General features: G+C 53.7%; 2 protein-coding genes across 5 annotated transcripts; one reads left to right on the top strand and one right to left on the bottom strand.

The window, feature by feature from the left end:
- Nucleotides 1–1,584: 1,584 nt before the first annotated feature.
- Nucleotides 1,585–12,305, bottom strand: DRAP1 (DR1 associated protein 1). Of its 3 annotated transcripts, none has more exons than XM_045165850.1 (8): nt 12,031–12,305; nt 11,715–11,787; nt 11,513–11,606; nt 11,119–11,238; nt 10,905–10,998; nt 10,608–10,696; nt 8,558–8,659; nt 1,585–1,738 (listed from the first exon to the last, which is right to left on the bottom strand). In XM_045165850.1, the coding sequence occupies exons 1-8, from the start codon at nt 12,070–12,072 to the stop codon at nt 1,600–1,602; spliced, it is 753 nt and encodes a 250-aa protein (XP_045021785.1). In that variant the 5' UTR covers nt 12,073–12,305; the 3' UTR covers nt 1,585–1,599. The 3 variants fall into 3 exon arrangements, with proteins under 3 accessions (XP_045021785.1, XP_045021786.1, XP_006056499.1); XM_045165851.1 differs by lacking the exon at nt 1,585–1,738 and adding an exon at nt 7,634–7,676 and having other exon boundaries at nt 12,031–12,300; XM_006056437.3 differs by lacking the exons at nt 1,585–1,738; nt 8,558–8,659 and adding an exon at nt 10,051–10,268 and having other exon boundaries at nt 12,031–12,295.
- Nucleotides 12,306–12,441: 136 nt separating this feature from the next.
- C5H11orf68 (chromosome 5 C11orf68 homolog) lies at nt 12,442–14,642 on the top strand. 2 transcript variants are annotated; one of them, XM_006056438.4, is made up of 2 exons: nt 12,442–12,601; nt 13,253–14,642. In XM_006056438.4, the coding sequence occupies exons 1-2, from the start codon at nt 12,477–12,479 to the stop codon at nt 14,007–14,009; spliced, it is 882 nt and encodes a 293-aa protein (XP_006056500.1). In that variant the 5' UTR covers nt 12,442–12,476; the 3' UTR covers nt 14,010–14,642. The 2 variants fall into 2 exon arrangements, with proteins under 2 accessions (XP_006056500.1, XP_025142475.1); XM_025286690.3 differs by lacking the exon at nt 12,442–12,601 and adding an exon at nt 12,966–12,990.
- Nucleotides 14,643–22,384: the final 7,742 nt, after the last annotated feature.

The following is a 22,384-nucleotide window of genomic DNA, read 5'->3' as shown; positions in this document are numbered from 1 at the left end:
CCAAGTAAAACATACCTCACAACTTTTAGGTTGTGACTGTTTTTTAAGTTGACAAACAGGTTGCTGTGATTTTAGGGCTCTGAAGAGCTCTGGTACCATAGTCTTCTATGTCTCGGTGCAGAGAAGAATTCGTTGAGAGCAAGTGATAGATAAAAAGTGATTTATTACTATATGTAAAATAGATAGCCAACAGGAATTTGCTGTATGGCTAAGGAAACTCAAATGGGGGCTCTGTATCAACCTAGAAGGGTGGGATGGGGTGGGAGAGGGGAGGGAAGTTCAAAAGAGAGGGGATATATGTATACCTACGGCTGATTCATGTTGAGGTTTGACAGAAAACAACAAAATTCTGTAAAGCAATTATCCTTCAATAAAAAATAAATAAATTTTTAAAAAGTGATTTATTAGAATAGGATGCTTGTGAAGCTTACAAGTGGACAGGCGAGGGGGTATCATGCCCTGAGAACTTACTGGGCTATGGTTTTATAACCAAAGGAAGAGTGGGGAGGAGGAGAAGAATTTCTTTGTCTTTCTTGAGTAGACATCATGCTTCCATTATCATTTCCTCCTCCAGGTTGAGCAGGGACGTTTTCCTGTCCCTACATGGTCAAGCTAAGTCCACAAAATTATTGTTTTTATATGTGCAGAGAGCATGCCCTAGGGATCATTAACTTACTGAGCTCACTGGGCAGGATGTGGGTCTCATGCTACCATTGTTTTATTGTTTGGGGGCACGTCTTGTGCTTCTAAGCCTGCTTGGTTTTGTGGTTAAATAAACCTGCTTTCTTGGGTAATCATTAACTTACAGGGGTCTCCCATAGTTTTTCTACTTACAATACCCTAGTGGGATTAACTATTTAAACACCTACTTTGTCCCTTGACTCTGTCCCTATCACTATGTGTTAGATACTGTGCTAAGCACTCTGTGTGTCATAGGAGGTGCTAGGATTGTCCCCACTTTAGAGATGAGGAAACTGAAGCACAGAGAGCTTAAGTCACTGGCTCAAGGTCACAGAGTAAGTGACAGAAATATATGGCATTGTTGCGCTGTCTGCGTTTTGACTTTCCATAAACACTGCTGTGTTATAGATCTGTTCTGCATTTTCCTGTTTTTCTGATGCAGTGAAGATTTGGTCACACTGCTACCAGCCATTGGAGAAGGCAATGGCACCCCACTCCGGTACTCTTGCCTGGAAAATCCCAGGGACGGAGGAGCCTGGTGGGCTGCCGTCTATGGGGTCGCACAGAGTCGGACACGACTGAAGCGACTTCGCAGCAGCAGCTACCAGCCATGCCGCGCCCCAGTGACAGATAACTTGGAGCCTCCAACTCTTTGCCACCTCTAACCATGCCTATGACATGTCTTTCTTCCTGTGAGAGGTTTTACCCAGAAGTGGAACAGCTGGAGGTCACTTAGCTGCCAAGCTGCCTTTTCAAACATGCCCCTAGTTTACACTCTCACCAGAAGCACCAGACTTCCACGTACCCACCTCCCACCAGCCATCTGTTTTACCTGGCTTGCCTTTTTGGAGGGGGTAGGGCTTGCAGTATCCTCATTCTCCGACCAGGGATTGGCCCCAGCGTTGGGAGTGTGCAGTCCTAACCACTGGACTGCCAGGGAATTTCCTTTTGACTTTCTGTTCTTGCCAATCTGATGGGTCTTGTGTGAGATCTTGTTTTCCCTTGTCGCTTTCCGATTACTGGAGTGGGCGCACAAGTGTTAGCCCTTGTTCCATTTCTAAAAATAGCATTTGAACACACAGGCACACACAAAATAGAAAGGACATGATTTCAGAACAAAGATAGCTCAACTATAATTATGGGAGTTGAGTGTCACCCATGTCCTGCCCCTCTCCCCAGCAACACGGAGCCCCCTGAGAGAGTCCAGAGCCATCTGCCACTCTCACCAAACATTCTGCCCAAGGAGAGGAGGGACCAGGCCCCTGGTGGAGCGCCTGGATCACAGCTGCCATGCCCCCGCCGCAGTGCCCATAGCTCAGAAGAGTGGGAACCTGGTCCCATCCATGTCCTGGAGACAAACTTAACCACACCAGAGAAAGAATCGGGGGGGAACCTCATGAACCCCACCTCCCCACACTCTGGACCCCTGCACAAGCCTGTGTACAATCTCTGTGCCAATGAACAAACTCAGGCCACTCAACTCATTTGCTGAGCCTCAATCTTCTCCTCTGTGAAATGGGTGGTGACGAGGACACCATTCTGAGAGAGTGGACTCAGATAAACAAAAGCAGGATGATGAGCTACTGCCTCGCATTTGGTCTCCTGGCAACCATGAGGGGCGGTATCAATAGCTCTGGGTGGGGACTTCCTGGTGGTCCAGTGGTTAAGAGTCGGCCTGCTGATGCAGGGGACAGGGGTTCAGTCCCTGGTCCAGGAAGATTCCACATGCTACTGGGCAGCGAAGCCCATGTGCCACAACTACTGAGCCTGTACTCTGGAGTCCGTGCTCCAACCAGAGAACCCACCACAAAGAGAAGCCCATACACCACAACTAGAGAGTAGCCCTCACTGCTCCAAGAGAAAGCCCGTGCAGCAACGAAGACCCAGGGCGGCCACGAAGAAAGAAAGCTGCTCAAGAAAGAAAGAGAAAAACGAAGAACTTTAAAAAATCGCCCCATATGATGGATGTGGAAGGCTGGAGAGGTGAAGTGGCAAAGTCACCCATGTCATGCAGCTCGGCAGGTCCTTCCTCCAGGCCGGGGGCAGAAGGTGAGTTCACTCCCACCCCAAATCTCTCCGGCCCCTCCCTTCCTCCTCAGCCCCTGGGCCTGCACGTCTGGAAGCGACCAGGGCAGGTGTCGGGGAGGAGCCCACACCGCTGCCTTCTCTCCCTCCATGAAGCTTCTGGGACTCTGAGGGGCAGCCAGCGCCCAGACACCCCCTCAGCTGAGGTGAGCCGAGTTTGGGGCTGGTGGCTCCTGAATTGGGTCCTTGGGTGGTGGAGGAGGAAATGAGAACCAGCAGTGGGGAGACCACAGGGAACCTGATAGAACCAAGTCTCAGTCCCTGCCTTTGCCCTCACGGTTCCCGCTGCCCTCTCCCCACAGGTAGCTTGTGGCCTGTGCACTCCTCGCTTAGTAGGGTTTTTTACTGAAATCTCACGTTATCAGTCTCCCCTGAGCACTGCATAGAATGACTGGGCCAGCATCCTGCCCGGGACTCCCCACTTCTTTATTACACTTTCCTTTCCCAGCACATGTCTCACCATTTGACATACTGTTTATCTTCTTTATTGTCTGTCTTCTCCCATCAGAAATAAACTCCAGGAAACACTTTGTTCATATAATCACCCCTACCTAGAATAGCAGCTGGCATGCAATATATTCTCGATAGACAGGTGCATGTGTGTTAGCCGCTCAGTCATGTCCGACTCTTTGCGATCCCGTGGACTGTGCCCACCGGGCTCCTCTGTCTGTGGGATTCTCCAGGCAAGAATACTAGAGTGGGTTGCCATTCCCTTCTCCAGGGGATCTTCCTGACCCAGGGATCTAACCCGGATCTCCCACATTGCAGGCAGATTCTTTACTGTCTGAGCCACCAGGGAAACCCCCAATAGATATGTACATAAAGTAAAATTTTTCAGCAGGTATCATAAAGGTGCATGTATTTTAAGTGGGCAGCTTGATCCATTGTTATAAATAACCACCACCAGTTCAAGCCATAGAAAATTTCCAGAAGGTTCCCGTGTGCCCCCCATCAGTCCCCACACCAAGGTACTAATACTGACTTCCATCACCATCAGTTAGTTTCACCTATCCCTGAACTTTATTTAAATGAACTGTTGTAATTTGTTTGTTTTTTGTTGGTTGGTTTCTTTTGCCAACATAACATCTACAAGATTGACTGTGATGTTGTTTGGCACGGTGGTTTGCTCTTTCGTGTTGCTGCTCTGTTATACAATATTCTATCATTTCTTCACTCGTGCTCTTGTTCAAGCTGTTTCCAGCTGGGGATACAGACATTCTTGTATGTGTCTGTTAGTGGACGTGAGCCCAGGGGTAGTGTTGCCGGGTCACGCAGAAGTGCATGTTCACGGACTCCATGAGGATCTGTTTTCTAAGGTGGTTTCACCAAGTGCCTTTCCCCTCTGGTGTCACCACTTCCAACCCTAGCATTGGTGATATCAGACTTTATTTATTTGATAAAGGAGCTATTCATTTACTATTATTATTTTTGGCCACGTGGCACAGCTTGTGGGATCTTAGTTCCTCAACCCAGGATTGAACCCGGGCCCTCAACAGTGAGGAAGCTTTACCAGCTTCCCAGGTAGCTCAATTCAATTCCTGGGTCAGGAAGATTCCCTGGAGAAGGGATTGGCTACCCACTCCCAGTATTCATTGGCTTCCCTGGTGGCTCAGATGGTAAAAGAATCTGCCTGCAAAGCAGGAGACCTGGGTTCAATCCCTGGGTTGGGAGGATCCCCTGGAGAAGGGCATAGCAACCCACTCCAGTATTCTTGCCTGGAGAATCCCCATGGACAGAGGAGCCTGGAGAACTACAGTCCATGGGATTGCAAAGAGTTGGACATGACTGAGCGACTAAGAAGGTGGCTCAGTGGTAAAGAATCCGCCTGCCAATGCAGGAGACATGGGTTTGATCCTTGGTTCAAGAAGATCCCCTGGAGTAGGAAATGGCAACCCAGTCCAGTATTCTTGCCTGGAAAATCCCATGGACAGAGGAGCCTGATGGCCTACAGTTCATGGGGCTGCAAAGAGTCAGACAGGACTGAGCACACACGTGCCTCGGCAGTGACTATGGATCCCTAACCACTGGACCACCAGGGAATTCCTGATATAAGCCTTTTTAATTTCAGGCTTCTGATGGATGACTGTGGAACCTCATTTCCCTGCTGAGTAATGATGCTGGGTGCTCAATAAATGTTTGCTGAATGGATCCCCAAATGGGCTGTGGAGTGGGGGAGTGGCAAGAAGAGGTGGACCCACACTCCTCATCTGAGGATCACAGTCCTGGCTGCCACGCTGGCCCCAGAAGCTGCTCCTCTGTTCACACTCTGGTCATGCTTATACCCGGGGCACAGTCAACACTGGGCTAAGGCATTCAGGCTCAAGGCTCTCCAGTGGATAAAGAATGAAAATCATCTGGATCCCAAAAAGAGTTCCGCAGATGGGGTGCTGACAGGTGCCCTCCCCATGCCCACTGATACACAGAGCAGGACAGAGCCATTTTTCCCCCACTCCCAGGAGATACCTAGAGGCCAGGCCCAGCCAGGAACACTGTCTCCCTGGGCCCCTGCCCTCTGACTGAGAAGGGTGCACTCCTAATACTTGTTGAAACCTGGGTCAGACCCTTTTCAAAGGTGTGTGAGGTCCTGTGGCTGAAACTGGCTCATCACCCAGGTTGGCTCAACCACCTTTCCCAGCATCCCTCGGGTGGGACCCTGTGACAGGTCCAGTGGAGAGACAAACGGAGGCAATGGGGCCACTGCCTGTCCTGGCCAAGGAAGACTTCCCTGGCCTCTGAGATTTCTCCTTCCACAGTGACCTTGTATTTTTGTTTACTTATTTATTCATTTGGTCACGCCATACAACACGCCAGACCTTAGTTCTCTGACCAGCAATCAAACCCACACCCCCTGCGATGGAAGTGCAGAGTCAACCACTGAACAGCTAGGGAAGTCCCTCTACAGTGATTTTGAAAGCCATGAACTGAGGATGGTGGGGCCACAATATGGAAGGAGTTTGAGCCCAGAATCCCCTCTTAAAGAAGCACAGCCCACTCACTGATCAGGTAGATCTCATTATGAACCTTATGTGCACAAGAAATAAACTTCCATTATATTTGAACCTATACATTTTGAGTTTCTTACATTAGTCCTTCACCCTGGGGCTTCCCTTGCAGCTCAATCAGTAAAGAGTCTGCTTGCAATGCAAGAGACTCAGGTTCAGTTCCTGGGTCAGGAAGATCCCCTGGAGAAGGAAATGACAACCTACTCCAGTATTCTTGCCTGGAGAATCCTTCACCCTAATTAACAGGTACAACTAGTACATATTTTTGTTGTTGTTGATTTGCCAAGTCGTGTCCGACTCTTCGTGACCCCGTGGACTGCAGCATGCCAGGCTTCCCTGTCCATCGCCATCTCCTAGAGTTTGCCCAAGTTCACATCCATTGACTCTGTGATGCCAATTCAACTATACCATCCTGTCGACCTCTTCTCCTTCTGCCTTCAATCTTTCCCTGCTTCAGGGTCTTTTCCAATGAGTTGACTTTTCCCATGAGGTGGCCAAAGCATTGGGAGCTTCAGCTTCAGCATCAGTCCTTCCAAAGACTATTCAGGGTTGATTTCCTTTAAGATTGACTGGTTTGATCTCCATGCTTTCCAATGGACTCTCAAAAATCTTCTACAGCACCACAGTTCAAAAGCATCAATTCTTTGGTGCTCTGCCATCTTTATTGTCCAGCTCTCACATTCATACATGACTACTAGAAAGATCATAGCCTTGACTATATGGACCTTTGTCAGTAAAGTGATGTCTCAGCTTTTTAACACATTATCTGGGTTTGTCATAGCTTTCCTGCCAAGAAGCAATCGTGTCCTAATTTCATGGCTACAATCACCATCCGCAGTGATTTTAGAGCCCAAGAAAGTGAAATCTGTCACAGTTTCCACCTTTTCTCCTATTTGCCATTCTTGCCTGGAGAATCCCAGGGATGGGGAAGCCTGGTGGGCTGCCATCTATGGGGTTGCACAGAGTCGGACACAACTGAAGCAACTTAGCAGCAGCAGATGGGACCGGATGCCATGATCTTAGTTTTTTAATGTTGAGTTTTAAGCTGGCTTTTCACTCTCTTCCTTCACCCTCATCAAGAGGCTCTTTAGTTCCTCTTCTAGAATATATAGTTCAGTATATATAACTAACATAGGTAATAACTAGGCCGTTATACAAATGAGAGAACTGAGACAGAGAAGCTGAGAACTTGTTCAAGGTTCATAAGGTAAGAAGCTAGGATCTGAATCTGGGACTTACAGCGTTCTGCCAAGTCTGAGCCTGAAAACATAGAAGCCCAGGTCAGCGGCTCCTGGGGGCCTCATTCCCACCTGCACCCCCCGGGTGAATAGAGGCTGCCTCCTGCACCCTGGCCTCCTTGCCGTCCCCCAGCCATCACCAATCCCCTCGGTACAGAATCTCATCTTGTGAACAGATCCCAGCAACGGGCTTGCAGGGTTTATTCCTCTCCTGCCTCCACTCCTCAAACAGCTTGGCAGGCCTTTCAACTCCATGGATCCCAGCTGCCCACCCTCTCTGGGACTGGGTCCAACCTGCTGCTGGAGAAAACCATTTGCTCCCTCTTTGAGGCTGATGGGAACCACCTCCCATTCAGGGTCCTTGCCAGCCAGAGCTCTCTGAGTTACAAGTGACAGAAACCTAACTGGCTTCAAGGGGGAAAATTATTTTTATTGGCTCACGTGACTAAGAAGTCCAGGGTGTACAGGCGTCAGGGACAAGGTGCTCAGAGGTCGTCTGGAGTCTCTACCTCTGAGCCTCCGGGTGCTGCCATGCTGGCTTTGTGCTCAGTCGGGATCACCCCTTGGTGTGGGAAGTAGCTTCCGGCCGCCACCAGCCTCCATTCCGTCAGCCCTGCTCCCTCAGTGTGGCTACTGCCATCCTCACCTTGACTCCTGAGAGGGCTTCCGGCTGCCACCCCAGCGCCGTGGGGAAGCCAGTGGTCTTTTCAAAACCCTTTCCCATGAGTCCCACCCGAAGTCCCAGGGCTCAGGTGTTTTGCCCACCTGAGTCTCGACCCTGCCTGCGGGCCTGTTTGGTTGACCAGGCTGGCAGTTCCCATGCCTCAATCCCACCCCCCAAAATGAGGTCAGCTGCACACACCACAGGCTGAGTAGAAATGCTTCCCCTAAAGAAAGTTAGAGTTGCTCAGTCGTGTCCAACTCTTTGTGACCCCATAGACTATACAGTTGGAGAAGGCAATGGCACCCCACTCCAGTACTCTTGCCTGGAGAATCCCATGGGCGGAGGAGCCTGGTGGGCTGCAATCTGTGGGGTTGCAAAGAGTCGGACACGACTGAGTGACTTCACTTTCACTTTTCACTTTCATGCATTGGAGAAGAAAATGGCAACCCACTCCAGCGTTCTTGCCTGGAGAATCCCAGGGACAGGGGAGCCTGGTGGGCTGCTGTCTATGGGGTCGCACAGAGTTGGACACAACTGAAGTGACTTAGCAGACTATACAGTCCATGGAATTCTCCAGGCCAGAATACTGGAGTGGATAGCCTTTCCCTTCTCCAGGGGATCTTCCCAACCCAGGGATCAAACCCAGGTCTCTTGCATTGCAGGCAGATTCTTTACCAGCTGAGCCACAAGGGAAGCTCCCCCTAAAGAAATCGGCTTTTTTTTCTTACACCTGGAGCGGGAACAGATGAGCAGCAGACAGGATGTGTCCCCAGGCTCCAGCTGCTCTGGGCCCATCCAAGCTGTCCCCCTGCCTCTGACTTCATAAAGAAGTCACATGCCGCCAGATAAAAATTGAATATCTCAACATCCCACCAAAACCTACTCACCTTTTCCCCTCTTGGACTGGGGCTGGCCTCAGGCAACCCCACCTCACTCCATTAGTTGTCTTCTCCCATCCCTTCAGCCACTTCAGCCTGCACTTCTGCCGTCTTAAAAAACAAAACAAAACAAAACAAAAACCAAGGCTTCCCTGGTGGCTCAGTGGTAAAGAATTCGCCTGCCAATCCAGGAGACATGGGTTCCATCCCTGGTCTGGGAAGATCCCACATGCCATGGCACAGCTAAGCCCACGTGCCACAACTACTGAGCCTGAGCTCGAGAGCCCGGGAGCAACAACTACTGACGCCCGCGTGTCCTAGAGCCCACGATCTGCAGCAATAGAAGTCACCGCAGTGAGAAGCCTGGGCGCTGCAACTAGAGAAAAGCCCAAGCAGCAGTGAAGACCCAACACAGCCCAAAATAAATTAAATTTTAAAAAACAAAACAAAAGCTGTTCCTCTGTCATTCTGAGCCTCTGTCCTCTCCCATCTCCACCACATGGTTCTGAGTGCTGCTTCCATTCACCTGAGTTTCTCACCTCCAGCTCTCCCTGTCTCGTCAACCACCACCAAGGCATTTGACAGCTGACCTCTCCTCCTCCCAGACGCCCCTGGGTGGGCACCACAGAAGCTCCCAGGGGCCCTCGGGCTGGCTGCTCTTCAGTCTCCTTTGGTGGGCCACCCCAGCCCTCCCCTCTCCCTGACTCTCAAGGTTCACACACCTGTCTTTAGCCCACTATGTCCAAGTGCCCACCCCATGCCTCTGCTCAGTGGCCTCACAGGCACCCCAAACTCATCACAGCCAAACTTGAGATCTTACTAAGATCCCTATTAATCGTGAGATCCCTCTTCTATGTCCCCATGTCCCCACCCAAAGAAACCCAAAAGTCCTTGAATATCCCCTCCCTCCTAGTCATCAGCGCTCGAGTCTGCTGCCAACCCAGGCCTCCAGGCTGCCTGCAGCACTCCATGCCTCCTGCCGGCCTCACCAAGCCGCTTCTCCCGGAAGACACGTCTGCTCGTGTGCGTAGCTCCGGGGGCTGCTCAGAGTCACTGCCTGCTCCCCAGCCAGCCTTCATGGCCCCCACCACCCCTCTTCATGTCCTTTAAGGCAAGTGGCCCAAGCTTTAGTTTTCCAGACTCATTTCTGTTACCTGCCCCTTTGTACCAACCCAGAGTGAACAGAATGGTCTACATCAGAGAGCCAAGAAGAAGCCATTCAGAGAAGAGGAACCTACCCAGGGACACAGAGCACCATGAGACAGGTTGTCCCCCAGCATGACCAGCAGCAGCTGGCTCAGACCCTCTGCCACTCTGACCGGCCTTCCTTCCATTGGCACCCCTGGCCCTGCGCTGGCAGAACTGTGGCCTCCAGCCCTCCCTCTTCAGTCAGCTGCTGCCCAGCCCCCCGGGGCTCTGGGTCCCAGCTCAACATCAGGAAGGAGGCAGAAGGAGAGAAGGAGGCCACAAACCCTGGACAAAAACCGGGACAGACGTGAGTGTTCCCTTTTATTATTATTTTATTAATAAATTTAAGAACAGCTCTATGGTCTCTCTTCCCCCCAGAGCAACTAAAACAAACTAAAGGGGGTGTGGCCTGGGGGGCAGAGGGCGCTAGGAGTCATAATCCTCTTCTTCCTCTGCGTCAGGTGCTGAGGGGCCCGGGGGTGCTGGGGGCAGAGGCAGGGTCGAGGTGAAGGGCATGAAGGGTGTCGGGGGGCTGCAGGGGAGAAAGCAGTAAAGAAAGATCAGGCCACTCTCTGATGCCCATCCCCGCCCACTCAACCCCACCTGGGCATCCCCAGAGCCCACTACCCTCTGTACCAACAGGGAGCAAGCCCAGAGAAGGGAAGGACCCAGGGCAGGTCACACAGCCCCACCTAGCAGAAGGGGACCTTCTGAGAGCACAGTCCCTAGCCTTGAAATCCTTCTTAGTTTCTCCTCTTCCATCCCCCAAACGTGCCAAGACCAACAGAGCAAAGTGGCCAGGGAGGCCAGGAGAGAGCCCAGGGTCAGTCTTGGGGTCAGTGGGCCCCCTTGGTGCCACTGAGCTGCTTACCTCTGAAAGTGGGCAGGGGGGTGGCTGGCCTGGGGTGGGACCTGTGGTGTCTCCTCTTCTCCGTCACTGTCTGTATCCTCAGATTCATCCTGAGAACAAGGCAGGAATTAGAGACTAGAAGGGCATGGCTCCATCACTGGAAAGCAGGGACAGGAGGCTGACCTCAGTAACCCCAATTTACAAAGAAACCAATACAAAGGTCACAGGTGAGGGACCAGGCCCCCAGCCAGCTCATCCTGGCCTGGTATAGGGCTGCCCTGTCCACCCTGTGGGGCAGAAGCCTAGGGCCTCACTCACCTCCTGCTCTGAGTCCGTCCCTGACAGCTTCTTGTCCTTGCCTTTGCTTCCCATCCCACCGTTCTTCCGGCCACTGCTGCCAGGCTTCCGGCCCCTTCGGGAAGGTACAGTACATCTGCCCACAGGTCTCCCCACTCCTTCACCACTCCCCAGCCATCCCCAAGCCCAGGGGCCTTGGCCTTCCCCACCTGGACACTGCACCCTGGCTCCCTACCTGCGGGGACCCTTGTCCCCATCCATGTGGTTGTCTTCTCCATCCCCCTGCATGTCAGGCACAGATGCCACCAGGTCCTTCAAGAAGTCAAACTGTTGCTCCAGCTCAATGCACTGCTTCCTGGAAGAAGTGGGAAGGGGATGGCACTCGGATGGGGCCCAGACATCTGGGCCCTCAGCAAGGGACAGTACGGACTCTGTGGATGTCAGGGGAATGGAACCTGGAAAATTTCCACCCCAACCCTCCCCTTGACCAGAACATCCTAACCCTCCTCCTCAAATCCACAGACCTCACAGCAGCCTACCACTTCCTTATCAGGGCACAGCCTCCCCCAGGCGTGTGAACTCCTGGAGGAAGACCCCAAACCGGGCCCTCTAGGATCGGAGCCACTCACAGGTGGGATGTAGTCATGGTCTTGGCGTTTCGGGACTGGGTCACTTGGCAGGCTTTCTTCAACAGTGACTCCAAGAAAAGCTCGAGCGCCCGAGCTGAGGAGGGTCAAGGAGAACGCGGGGTGGTGGCCCAATCCACAAAAAGCGACCCCGGGGCTTCCGGGCTCCCCCACTCCCCCATCCCGCCAGCTCCCGACAGGATACAGATGATGACAGGCACGGCCGCCGCCACCTTCCCAATCTCTTCATCCGTCTGCATGATCTTCTTGATTCGTGCCTGGGGAGGGGACAGACAGCTCGGACCCCTTCGCCTCCGTCCCAGAAAAGGTGCTTAAGCCGGGCAGAGAGAGGGAGCATCCCGAGAGAAAGGGGGCGGGGGGCACCCACGCTGGAAGGGCACGGAAGGGGGCGGGGCGTACGGGCCCCCGAACACGGCGATGCGCCCGCCTCCCTAGCCCGGCCTGGGCCGGAGCCTCCCGAGAGCCCGGCCCGTTCCTCCGGGGCCCGCTCACGTGCTCACCGGCGGGAACCGCGCGTTGTACTTCTTCTTCTTGCTCGGCATCTCGGGGCCTCTCCCGCCGCGCCGGGCCCAGCGCCGCCGCCCGCAGCCCCCCGGCACCCGGGCCTGCTCGTAGCCCGTCCGCCGCGGTTCCCCCGGGTCCTGGTGCCGCCGGCTCCGCCCCCTACGCTCCCTACAGGGTCCTAGCGCCGCCGGACAGGACGCCGCCGGCAGGGCCTGAGTGCCCTCCCACTTAGAGCCTCCCGGGCTTTGCGCGTCCGTCCGGGACGGAACCGCCACTCCCGCCCGCCCCTAAGACCTGAGGAGCGAACGTTAGCTCCGCCCCCCGAAGGCCCGCCCCTCCTCGCCTTCCCCGATGGCCCCGCCCCCGATGGCCCCGCCCCTCCCGGCCCCGCCCTATGCTGCGTTTGTCTATAAAGTTCTTGTTGAGGCGCCGGGGTACTAAGATGGCGGCGGCGGCGGCGGCAGCCGTGGCGGGGGCGGGGCGCGGCGGTGGCGGCGGCGCAGAGCCCCGGCAGGAACGGAGCCGGGCCCGGGGCTGGGCCGGCGCCGAGCGCAGCGAAGGCCGGAGGTGACGCTGGGGTTGGCGGGAGGGGGCAGGGCGGGGGCGCAGCTCGGGCCGTGGGCACTAATGGCGGCGGGCGCGGCGGGGCGGGAGGCAGGCTCTCCTGCAGCCTCTATCCAGCCTGGGTTCGACTCCAGGCACCGCCCCGTTGGTCTCGGATCGGACACTGCCCTTTCTCGCCTCAGTGCCCTTGTCTTTAAGTAGGCTGGATAACGCTCGCCCGGAGGCCTGGCCCCATGGGCCCTGCCTCGGTGCTGCGAGGACGTGTGCTTTGCCTTCCTCCATTAAATCCCAGCGCCCGGGAGAGCGGCCAGGCTCTGGCAGGACCAGGAGGCGTAGCTGGGCCGGCGGTTCCCACATTTGAATTCCCATTTCGGTCCTGTCGCTAACTGAAGGTGTGACCTGCAGTGAGCCCCTTCTCTCTGAGCTTCGGTTTTCTCGTTTGTAGGTCAGGGAGAGCAGTAATAATACTAACTGCATTTATATAGCTTTTGTTCCACCTCAGGCGGTTAATTCTGCACAACTGCTTGCATCTTGGGGATGTGGCAGCCGAGGCCCAGGCCCACACCGTTCAGTTCAGTTCAGTGCCTGGCACCCCCTAGGACTCAGCAAGTTGAGTCTGTCCCGGCCCTGCCCTGATTTGGTTCCCTCCCGCAGGATGGAACCAGGTGAGGAGCTGGAGGAAGAGGACTCTCCCGGTGGTCGTGAAGATGGCTTCACTGCTGAGCACCTGGCTGCAGAGGCCATGGCAGCTGACATGGACCCCTGGCTGGTGTTTGATGCCCGCATGACACCTGCCACAGAGCTGGATGCCTGGTTGGCCAAGTACCCGCCATCCCAAGTTACCCGCTATGGGGACCCTGGCTCGCCCAACTCTGAGCCCGTGGGCTGGATTGCAGCATATGGGCAGGGCTACATCCCCAACTCGGGTGATGTGCAGGGCCTGCAGGCCGCCTGGGAAGCTCTGCAGACCAGCGGGCGGCCCGTAACGCCTGGTACCCTGCGCCAGCTGGCCATCACCCACCAAGTGCTCTCTGGCAAATGGCTGATACACCTGGCACCTGGCTTCAAGCTGGACCATGCCTGGGCTGGCATTGCTCGGGCCGTGGTCGAGGGCCGGCTGCAGGTGGCCAAGGTGAGCCCACGGGCCAAGGAGGGGGGGAGGCAGGTCATCTGCGTTTATACAGACGACTTCACGGACCGCTTGGGTGTTCTGGAGGCAGATGCAGCCATCCGTGCGGCAGGCGTGAAGTGTCTGCTTACCTACAAGCCTGACGTCTACACCTACCTGGGCATCTACCGGGCCAACCGCTGGCACCTCTGCCCCACTCTCTATGAGAGCCGTTTCCAGCTGGGGGGCAGTGCCCGTGGCTCCCGTGTGCTGGACCGTGCCAACAATGTGGAACTGACCTAATAGTGCCACATGAGGCAGATGGCCATTGCCCCCACTGCTGGGGCTGGAGCCTCCGCCTGTCTTCCCCCTCCTTGTCCCATGGAGGCCGAGCCCCTCCAGCTCTGAGGACTGGGTCACTCGGAAACTGCCTGCATCTTCGATCCCTTTGAACTTCTGTCCTGTGTTCGGGCTGACTCCAGTCCCTGCTGGCTGGAGGCAATGGCTCCCTGAGGGCCGGACCCTCAGCCTCTCTTCGCTGCTGCCTCCCCTCGGTCATCCAGAACCACAGGCAGGGTGCAGACGCCAGCAGGAGAACCTTCCTTGGCCACCCTCATCCCTGGCTGCACCTCCCCCTCTTCCTGCATCCTCCTATTCTCTTCCTCTTTCACAAGAGAGAAAACGAGTGCTTCCAGTCCCTCTCCTCGGGGCCTTCACAGTGCAGGGGGCAGAGGTCCTGCAGGCCTGAGCATGCCGTTTTGTTGGGGGAGAGTGGGTGGTTGTTCCCACTCCGCCCCCAGCACAGAGAGGGGATGCCAGGGCCAAGGACATGGGACCTGTCCCTGCCACCTCATAGCCCGCACCACCTTCTTCCTTTCTTTGGCTCCCTTGTCACATGCGTACTCCTGGCATTTCAATAAACCCAGCTTGGGTCTGTGTCTTGAGTGTTTTTTACAATACTATGTTGGTGGTTACCTGCGTTGGTTGGTGGAGAGAGGCAGGGTCAGGAGAGACTGCCCCCCTCTGTCCTGATTGCCCTAGTGGCCAAGCTGGGAATGTCTCTGAGAGCCTCTTCAAAGTCAGTCCTGTCTCACCTCCATCCAAGAATCAGAATCAGTTGTTCAGTGATTTTCTGTAAATTCAAGGACTTGGCCCAGTAAAGTCTGAGGGACTACTGCTAGCCCACAGGGTGTGTTCGTGCCCATAGAGAAGGGTACCTCCTTGGTTCTGCCCTGCTTCTCCACCAGGGCACATGGTCCAGTGAGTAGAGGGTGGGTTGGGTTTCGACCCGCTTGGCTGAAATATCCTTGTGCAGTACTCAGCCTTAAAAAGCCTTCTAAGTCTTCCCATTTATACTCACCTCCTACCACCCAGACCATCAGAGGCCCCCAGTCTGTTTGCAAAGCACTTCCATATGGACTATTTAATTCTCACAACCTATCAGAAGATTTTGGGTCAATTTATGGTCAAGAAAACAGAGACCAAGAGGGGAAGAGAGTTACCTGAGTCATGGGCAGAGAGAGTTAAAAGACTTGTGCCCCAGGAACTTTCCTGGTGGTCCAGTGGTTAAGACTCCACCCTCCAATACAGGGGACATGGGTTCAATCCTTGGTTGGGAAACTTAAGATCCAGTGTGCCATGGTGCACCTCAACTAGAGAACCTGCGTGGCACATCTAAGATCCAGCCAACACAACTAAAAATAAGTAAATATTTTTTAGAAAGTCACCCTAGTCCTCGCCAGGCTGATGGGGGTCTCCAGCCTCACCTACAGTGAGCTCTTTACAATGCAGCTGGCACGTTCACTCACGTTGATCTTCCTGGGCCATGCCCTCTGCTGAGGCTGCAACAGCTTCTGGAAGCTTGGCTCCACACCCCTGGCCACAGCCCTGGCCCTGGCCTTGGCCTTGGTTGGAGGCCAGGGTGTCTGGCAGGGAGCCCCTAGGGATTCGGCTCTCGTGCTGGAACTGACTCAGCCTCCAGCAGCCTCATCGAATTGGAATTTGGAGCAGGGGAGCGGAGATGCCACCAGGCTGACTGAGTGGAAGTAGGTGAGTCATGCTGGCTCGGCCCCCTTTCCAGCTTCCTCCGTCCTGAGCTGAGTCCCCCTCCTGAGCTGAGTCCCCCTCGGCCCAACCCTGGGAAGTCCCCAGCTGAGTGGTCTCCATGTCGGAGCCCTGGGCCCTGCCTCCCTCAGACAATGAGTGTCTTGCACTTGCCCAAACTGAGCCAAGGGTTGGGTGGCTCCTGACCAGGCCTTCGTGGGTCCCACAAAGATGCCCAAGTGCTATCAACACCACCTGGTTCTTCCACAATTAAGTGTTTCACACACTTAGTCCCTTGTGCTCCCTCCTCATGGCCCCACATTAGCCCTTTCTTCACTCTCCCAAACCATTGCCACTTGCCCCATTCTCCCCCTCCGCCCCACTGCCAGCTGTCCTGCAGAGCAGCCTCTGTCCAATGTCTGTCTGCTCCCCAAAGCCTGTCTGTGACCCCCCACAGCCTGTGACTTGAGCCCACTCTTGTGCCCTTATGACCTAGCTGACCACCCCCAGCTTCCCTCAGGCTCCCCTTTCTGCCCATGCTCGCCATGCTGGAGCCAAGTGGCTCTCTCTTCACCCCCTGGCACACAGCGCTGGGCCTCAGGCTCTTCCTTCTGCTTGAACAACCTACTTTGCAGCAAGGATCGAGTGGTTCCTTATGTAATCACTGAATTAATGTCTGTCTCTCGCTAGGCCCCCAGACTCTGTGCTTCGTGAAGGCAGGAACAATGGCTAAATCTGAGCCCTGTCCCCAGAGAGCCTTGCACAGTGTGTGGCCAGAGCAACCTTTTCATACATTATTGAATGAATGAATGACTCAAATCCATCCCCTGCCAGTGCCTCTAGCCTCACCTCCTCCACTCTGTGCTTGACGACTCCTTGTTCCAGAATCGGGAGTTGCCGGCGCCTGTGGTTCTCTTGCTCACACCCTGGCCTTCCCCACTTTGGTGCCCTTTTCTCAGACCGTTGCCTCTGCCTGGTAGGCCTGACCCTCGCCTGCCTCCCTGGCTGACCCCAGATCTCAGGTGTCATCCTCTCAGAGGCTCCCCTCCCTCATCCACCTGCTCCCCAGTTTCCCATAATGCCCACCCACCTGTGGTGCTCGTCTGGGCATCTGAAGCCCCTCAAGGACAGTGGCTGCACTTTATCCCCAGGGTGTCCTCAGCGTAGGACCCAGCCTAGCTAAGTGCCCCAAAAAAACTGAATAAATGAGTGACTGATTGAAAGTCATCCTCTGTGTGTGGGCCTCAGTTTCCTCATTCTGTTCATAACAAGAGCCAGGCACTGTGCTAAGTATGTACCTGTGTTTCTCATCTAAGCCTTGCTCAGCTCTGTAAAACAGGTCCAGAGAGGTTCACTAATTGGTTCAAGGTTACAAAGTTCAGTATGTGAATCCAGGTCATCCAACTCCAGGCTTCCCAGGTGGCGCTAGTGGTAAAGAATCCACCTGCCAATGAAGGAGACCCAAGAGACACAGGTTCGATCCCTGGGTCAGGAAGATCCCCTGGAGTAGGAAATGGCACCCCACTCTATATTCTTGCCTGGGAAATTCCATGGGCAGAGGAGCCTGGTGGGCTACAATCCATGGGGCCACACAGAGTAGGACACGACTGAGCACACATCTAACACCAGAGTGCCCAATGCATTGCTGAGCCCCTACTATATGAAAGTGCTGTTGGGGAGAAGGGACGCGCTGCAAAGATAAACAAGACCCAGCAAGGACTTAGGATCTGATGTATAAAGCACATAGGTTCGGTCCTCTGAACCACCTGAGAGAGGCTGGGCCAAGACTAAGATTCCCATTTTACTGATGGAGAAACTGAGGCCCAGAGAGTATAGTGACCAAACCTACTGAGCAGGAAGGATCTACCTGCCTACAGTGGGGACTGCTCCTCTGCCAGGAGCAGTGGCAGCAGCTCCCCTGAATGGGACCCCCTGCTCAGGCTGGCAGGGGCTTCTGCCCTGTTTGGCCGGCCCCTTCCTGTACAGGACTCAGGAAGCAGCCCAGACCTGGGGCAGGTTAGGCTGGGTAAACTTGGACAGGCCCTGTGCTCTGCTCCCTTTTATGAAACCACAGGACGACTGAGCCAGGAAAAGGATGACATCCCCACTCCACCTACTCCCAGCCCCACCACAGCAAACCCCCAGCCCCTGGAGAGAGGGTTCCAGAGGGACTGGGCTGTGAGTGAGGGGACCCTGCCGACCCCTGATTCCAGCTGGGGCTAGGGGCTGAACCTGGGAGGACAGGAAACAGCTGAGTTGGGAGAAAGCTTCAGCCAGAGCTTTGGCGAGGCTTTGGGGATTTTCCCAGAAGGGCAACTATGCCCCACTCCCGCCCACTGGGAGGGGCCCTGGCAAGGACCCGGCTTGGGTCACACAGCTGATTCATCTGAGGAGGGAAACTCCCCATTTTCTCTGACTCGCCTCCCCCAGATGCTGAGGGGTAACCCAAGGGCACCTAGCCCAGAAACCCACCAAACCCATCTTTCTTTGATTATCGGCTTCCCAGCAGGGCTTGAAAACCACCCAGGGACAGAGTTGGGCAAGGCAGCAGGGCCCTGGGGCAGCTTCCTAGGAAATAATAATGGAGATTGCAACCAAAGCAAAAAGCAGACAAGAGACTCCTCAGGTCCCCCCTCACCCATTTTTCAGATGAGAACACTGAGGCTCCCAGAGCCAGAGCAAACACACACGCAGCTCTGCTCTGCTCTAGGCACTGCTCTAAGCAATGTGTACACATTCACTCGTTTCAGTTCTCACAACCCTCGTTTTCCTGACGCGTAAATTGAGCAGAAAGAGGTTAAGTCACTTGACCACAGTCAAGGCTGGAGACGCTCCGGAGGCTCTCCACAACTCCCAAGAGCCCTGCACACACCCCCACTGAGGCAGGGCGCTCTCCCCTGGTCCCTGAGCAGAGGCCTCCCTGGGGTGAAGTCTGGAGTGATTTCTGAGGACCTTCTACCCTCAGGTCCCAGCTCAGGCCCCTGGAAACCCTTGACGACAGGCAGGTCATGCACAGGGCCCTGGTTCCTCCCAGGCCAAAGGGAGAGAGAGCTGGCTCCTGCAGAGAAAACTCGGAACCCGCAGAGGTCAGGAGAGAGCAGTGAGGCATTCCCGCCAAAATCTGCTTCTGGAGGCTTTGACTCGATTCCAAACCCCAATCCTTTCCTCCGGAGTCAGAGCCTCCTTTCCTGTCTGCCTCCCCCTCCCTGACCCCACACACACACTCATGCACGTACACACAGGCACACTCGTACACACAGGCAGACTCTGTGCGCAGAGAGTCTGGCCTCCAGGCCCTGGTCCCAGTGGGCCCTGCTCCCTCTGCCCTGGGCCAGGGTCCCCCTGGGGGCTGGAGGGGAGCTGAGAACGTGGCTCTGGGAAGCGTGGCCCAGGGAGGGCTCCATGCAGACAGCCTCTGCCTCATCTGGACCCACTCACGGGCCGGATGACTCACCCCCTCGCCCCCCATGACTCAGTTTACACCGGTGCCCTGAGGTCCTCCCAGGGAGGGTTTAGCGTTTACTAGGCCCAGCCCAGGCCTGCCGGCCTTTCATCCCAGGATAAGAGTTTCATCCCTGGGCTGGCCCACAGCCGGTCCTGGCACCCAGAGCCCGGGGGTGGGGGGAAGCCTCAGCCTAGAAGGGTAGGAGAGTCCAGGAACTCCGTGACAGGCCCTAACCGCCCCAGGCCTGGGACTACAGGGGACAGGAGCTACTCTAAGAAACCTAAGGGGCCAAGCTGAGCAGGCAGAGCCTCATGGGCTCCAACAGCAGAGCCCCTGGTGTCCTGCATTCAGAGGAAATGGTCCACATGACACAAAATATAACAGCCAGGGGACTTCCCTGGTGGCCCAGCAGTTAAGGACTCCACGCTTCTGCTGCAGGGGGCTCGGGTTCTATCCCTGGTGGGGGAGCTAAGATCCCACGTTACTTGAGCCAAATAAACAAAACATAAAACAGCAACCAACAGGGTGTAGAGCAGTTTAACTTCTGGGTAAAAAAATACACAAGAGACCGCTTACAACACGGAGGGATGCTTTTCCCTGTAAACACTTGGGTGACTTCTGGATCTTTAAGCGTGTAAATGTATTTCCTAGTTGAAAAACAAACGCGATGAAACTTCAAAAACATAAGACAAAGTAAAAAATAAAAAATCAAGTTTTAAAATATTTTTCTCTTGCATACGCATGTACACACACACACACACACACAGAACAAGAGATAGGGAGACTCCCCCAAACATAAAATTCTTAAAAATTATTCTGAGATTAAAAACACATAATAGCCTGCATTACGGCGGTGGTATGGGAGAAGACTCTTGAGAGTCCCTTGGACAGCAAGGAGATCCAACCAGTCCATCCTAAAGGAAATCAGTCCTGAATATTCATTGGAAGGACTGATGCTGAAGGTGAAACTCCAATACTCTGGCCACCTGATGCAAAGAACTGACTCATTGGAAAAGACTCTGATGCTGGGAAAGATTGAAGGCAGGAGGAGAAGGGGACGACAGAGGGTGAGATGGTTGGATGGCCTCTCTGACTCTACGGACGGACATGAATTTGATTAAGTTCTGGGAGTTGGTGATGGACAGGGAAGCCTGGCGTGCTGCAGTCCATGGGGTCACAAAGAGTCAGACACAACTGAGCAACTGAACTGAACTGAATAGCCTGCATAGTGCTGTGGGGCTCTGTTGCATGAGGGATTAACCTGGGTGAAGGACTCGAGGAAGGCCTCCTGAGGAAGTGGAGGGGAAACTGACACCTGCAGGATGAGAACTGGCCAGGCAAGGAGGTGAGGGCGGGCATCCTGGGCAGAGGGAACAGCCTGGCGCCATGTTCAGGATTCTGGCTGCTTTCAAGGGACAGACTAACAGGGCAGTGAGGAGCTCAGGCTCTGAAGACTGACTGCTTACATTCACAGCCTGGCTCCACCATTTCCTTACTGTGCAGTTTTTAGCAATCTGCTTAATTTCTCTATGCCTCCATTCCCTAATCTATAAAATGAGTGTACATTATTATCTGTCTCTACAGGATGGTTGTGAGCATTAATGAATTACTTTGAATAGTGGCTGGTTCATAAGAGATACTGGGAGAAGTAAATGGCAACCCATTCCAGTGTTCTTGCCTGGAAAATCCCATGGACAGAGGAGCCTGGTGGGCTACAGTCCATGGGGTCGCAAAGAGTCGGATACAACTGACAGACTAAACAACGACAACAACATACATGGGTGTGAGACGCTAGTGTGTGACTCTTTTGACCCTTCTAGTCCCTCAATCAACACACAACCTAAAACAACACAGAATATGTCAAGCATCTGGACCCTACCTCTTTCCAGACCCCAGACCCTCCCAAGAAGCAATTTGAAAGGTTGGGTTGTAAAGGTCCAAGTCTGAGGGCAAAGTGGTCAGAACTATGAAAGATTCTTCTGTGAATATTGTCAGGGTTTTAAAAATTCCTCGGGGGACTTCCTCAGGGTGTTTAGGACTTGCCACTTTCACTGCCAGGGACCCAGGTTCGATCCCTGGTTGGGACACTAAGATCTCACAAGCCAGGAACCCAACAATAAGCAAATAAAAATAAAATAGAAAATCCCTTGGGCTGCTGGGTGTAAAGTGGAGGGATGGGAGCAAGCTGGAGGCTGTGGGTAGTGTCCAGGTTAGACAGGATGGGGCCAGGCCCAAGGGGAAGAAATCTTTGTGGATGTGAACTGAAATGTCACCTCTAGATGTAGGGAGACTGGAACCTATTGCTGGTGGGATGGGAACTGTTGGAGAGAATCAAGGCCAAACTAACGAGTACCCTGTGACCCGCAGTTCCACCCCTGGGCTCACAGCCAAGAGAAGTGAGTGCAATTGGCCATGGAAGGACATATCGAGAATGCACAGACTTCCTGGTGATCCAGTGGTTAGGACTCCACACTACCACTGCAGGGGATGTGGGTTCGATCCCTGATCAGGGAACTAAGATCTCGCATGAGTTTGGGCATGACTTCAAAATAAAAAAGAATGCTCACAGAAGTCTTATTCAAAAGAGCCCAAACTCAGAAAGCCCTCAATATCAGCAGAAGGAGAATGGAGAGAAGGATTATGGGATAGTTATGCAATAGAATACTACACAGTGATGGAAAAGACCAAGCTACTGCTTGACCCAACGATGTAAATGAATCCCTCAGATTCATAGATTAGACACTGGAAGCATGAGCAATGAAAGGAAAAACAGATAAATTGGACTTCAAAACAATTATAAAACCTTTTCTGCATCAAAGTACATCATGAGGAATGTGAAAAGACAACCTACAGAATGGGTGAAAATATTTGCAAATCATGTATCTGATAAGTGTCTGGTAGCCAGAATAAACAAAGGACTCATATAATTCAACAACAAAAAGAAAAAAGGAAATTAAAAATAGCAAAGGATCTAAGTAGACATTTGTCCAAAAAATATATACAAATGGCCAAGAAGCATATGAAAAGATGTTCACTGGTCATTAAGGAACACGAGTGGCTATTAAGGAAATGAAAATCAAGACACGATGAGATACCACCACTTCACACCCTCTAGGATGTATTTTAAATACAGAAAATAATATATTGACAAGAATGTAGAAAAATTAGAACCCTCAGGCACTGCTGGTAA

This window comes from Bubalus bubalis, chromosome 5 (assembly GCF_019923935.1).
Source record: "Bubalus bubalis isolate 160015118507 breed Murrah chromosome 5, NDDB_SH_1, whole genome shotgun sequence".
NCBI classification, from domain to species: domain Eukaryota; kingdom Metazoa; phylum Chordata; class Mammalia; order Artiodactyla; family Bovidae; genus Bubalus; species Bubalus bubalis.
This window is presented reverse-complemented; position numbering and strand designations above follow the sequence as displayed.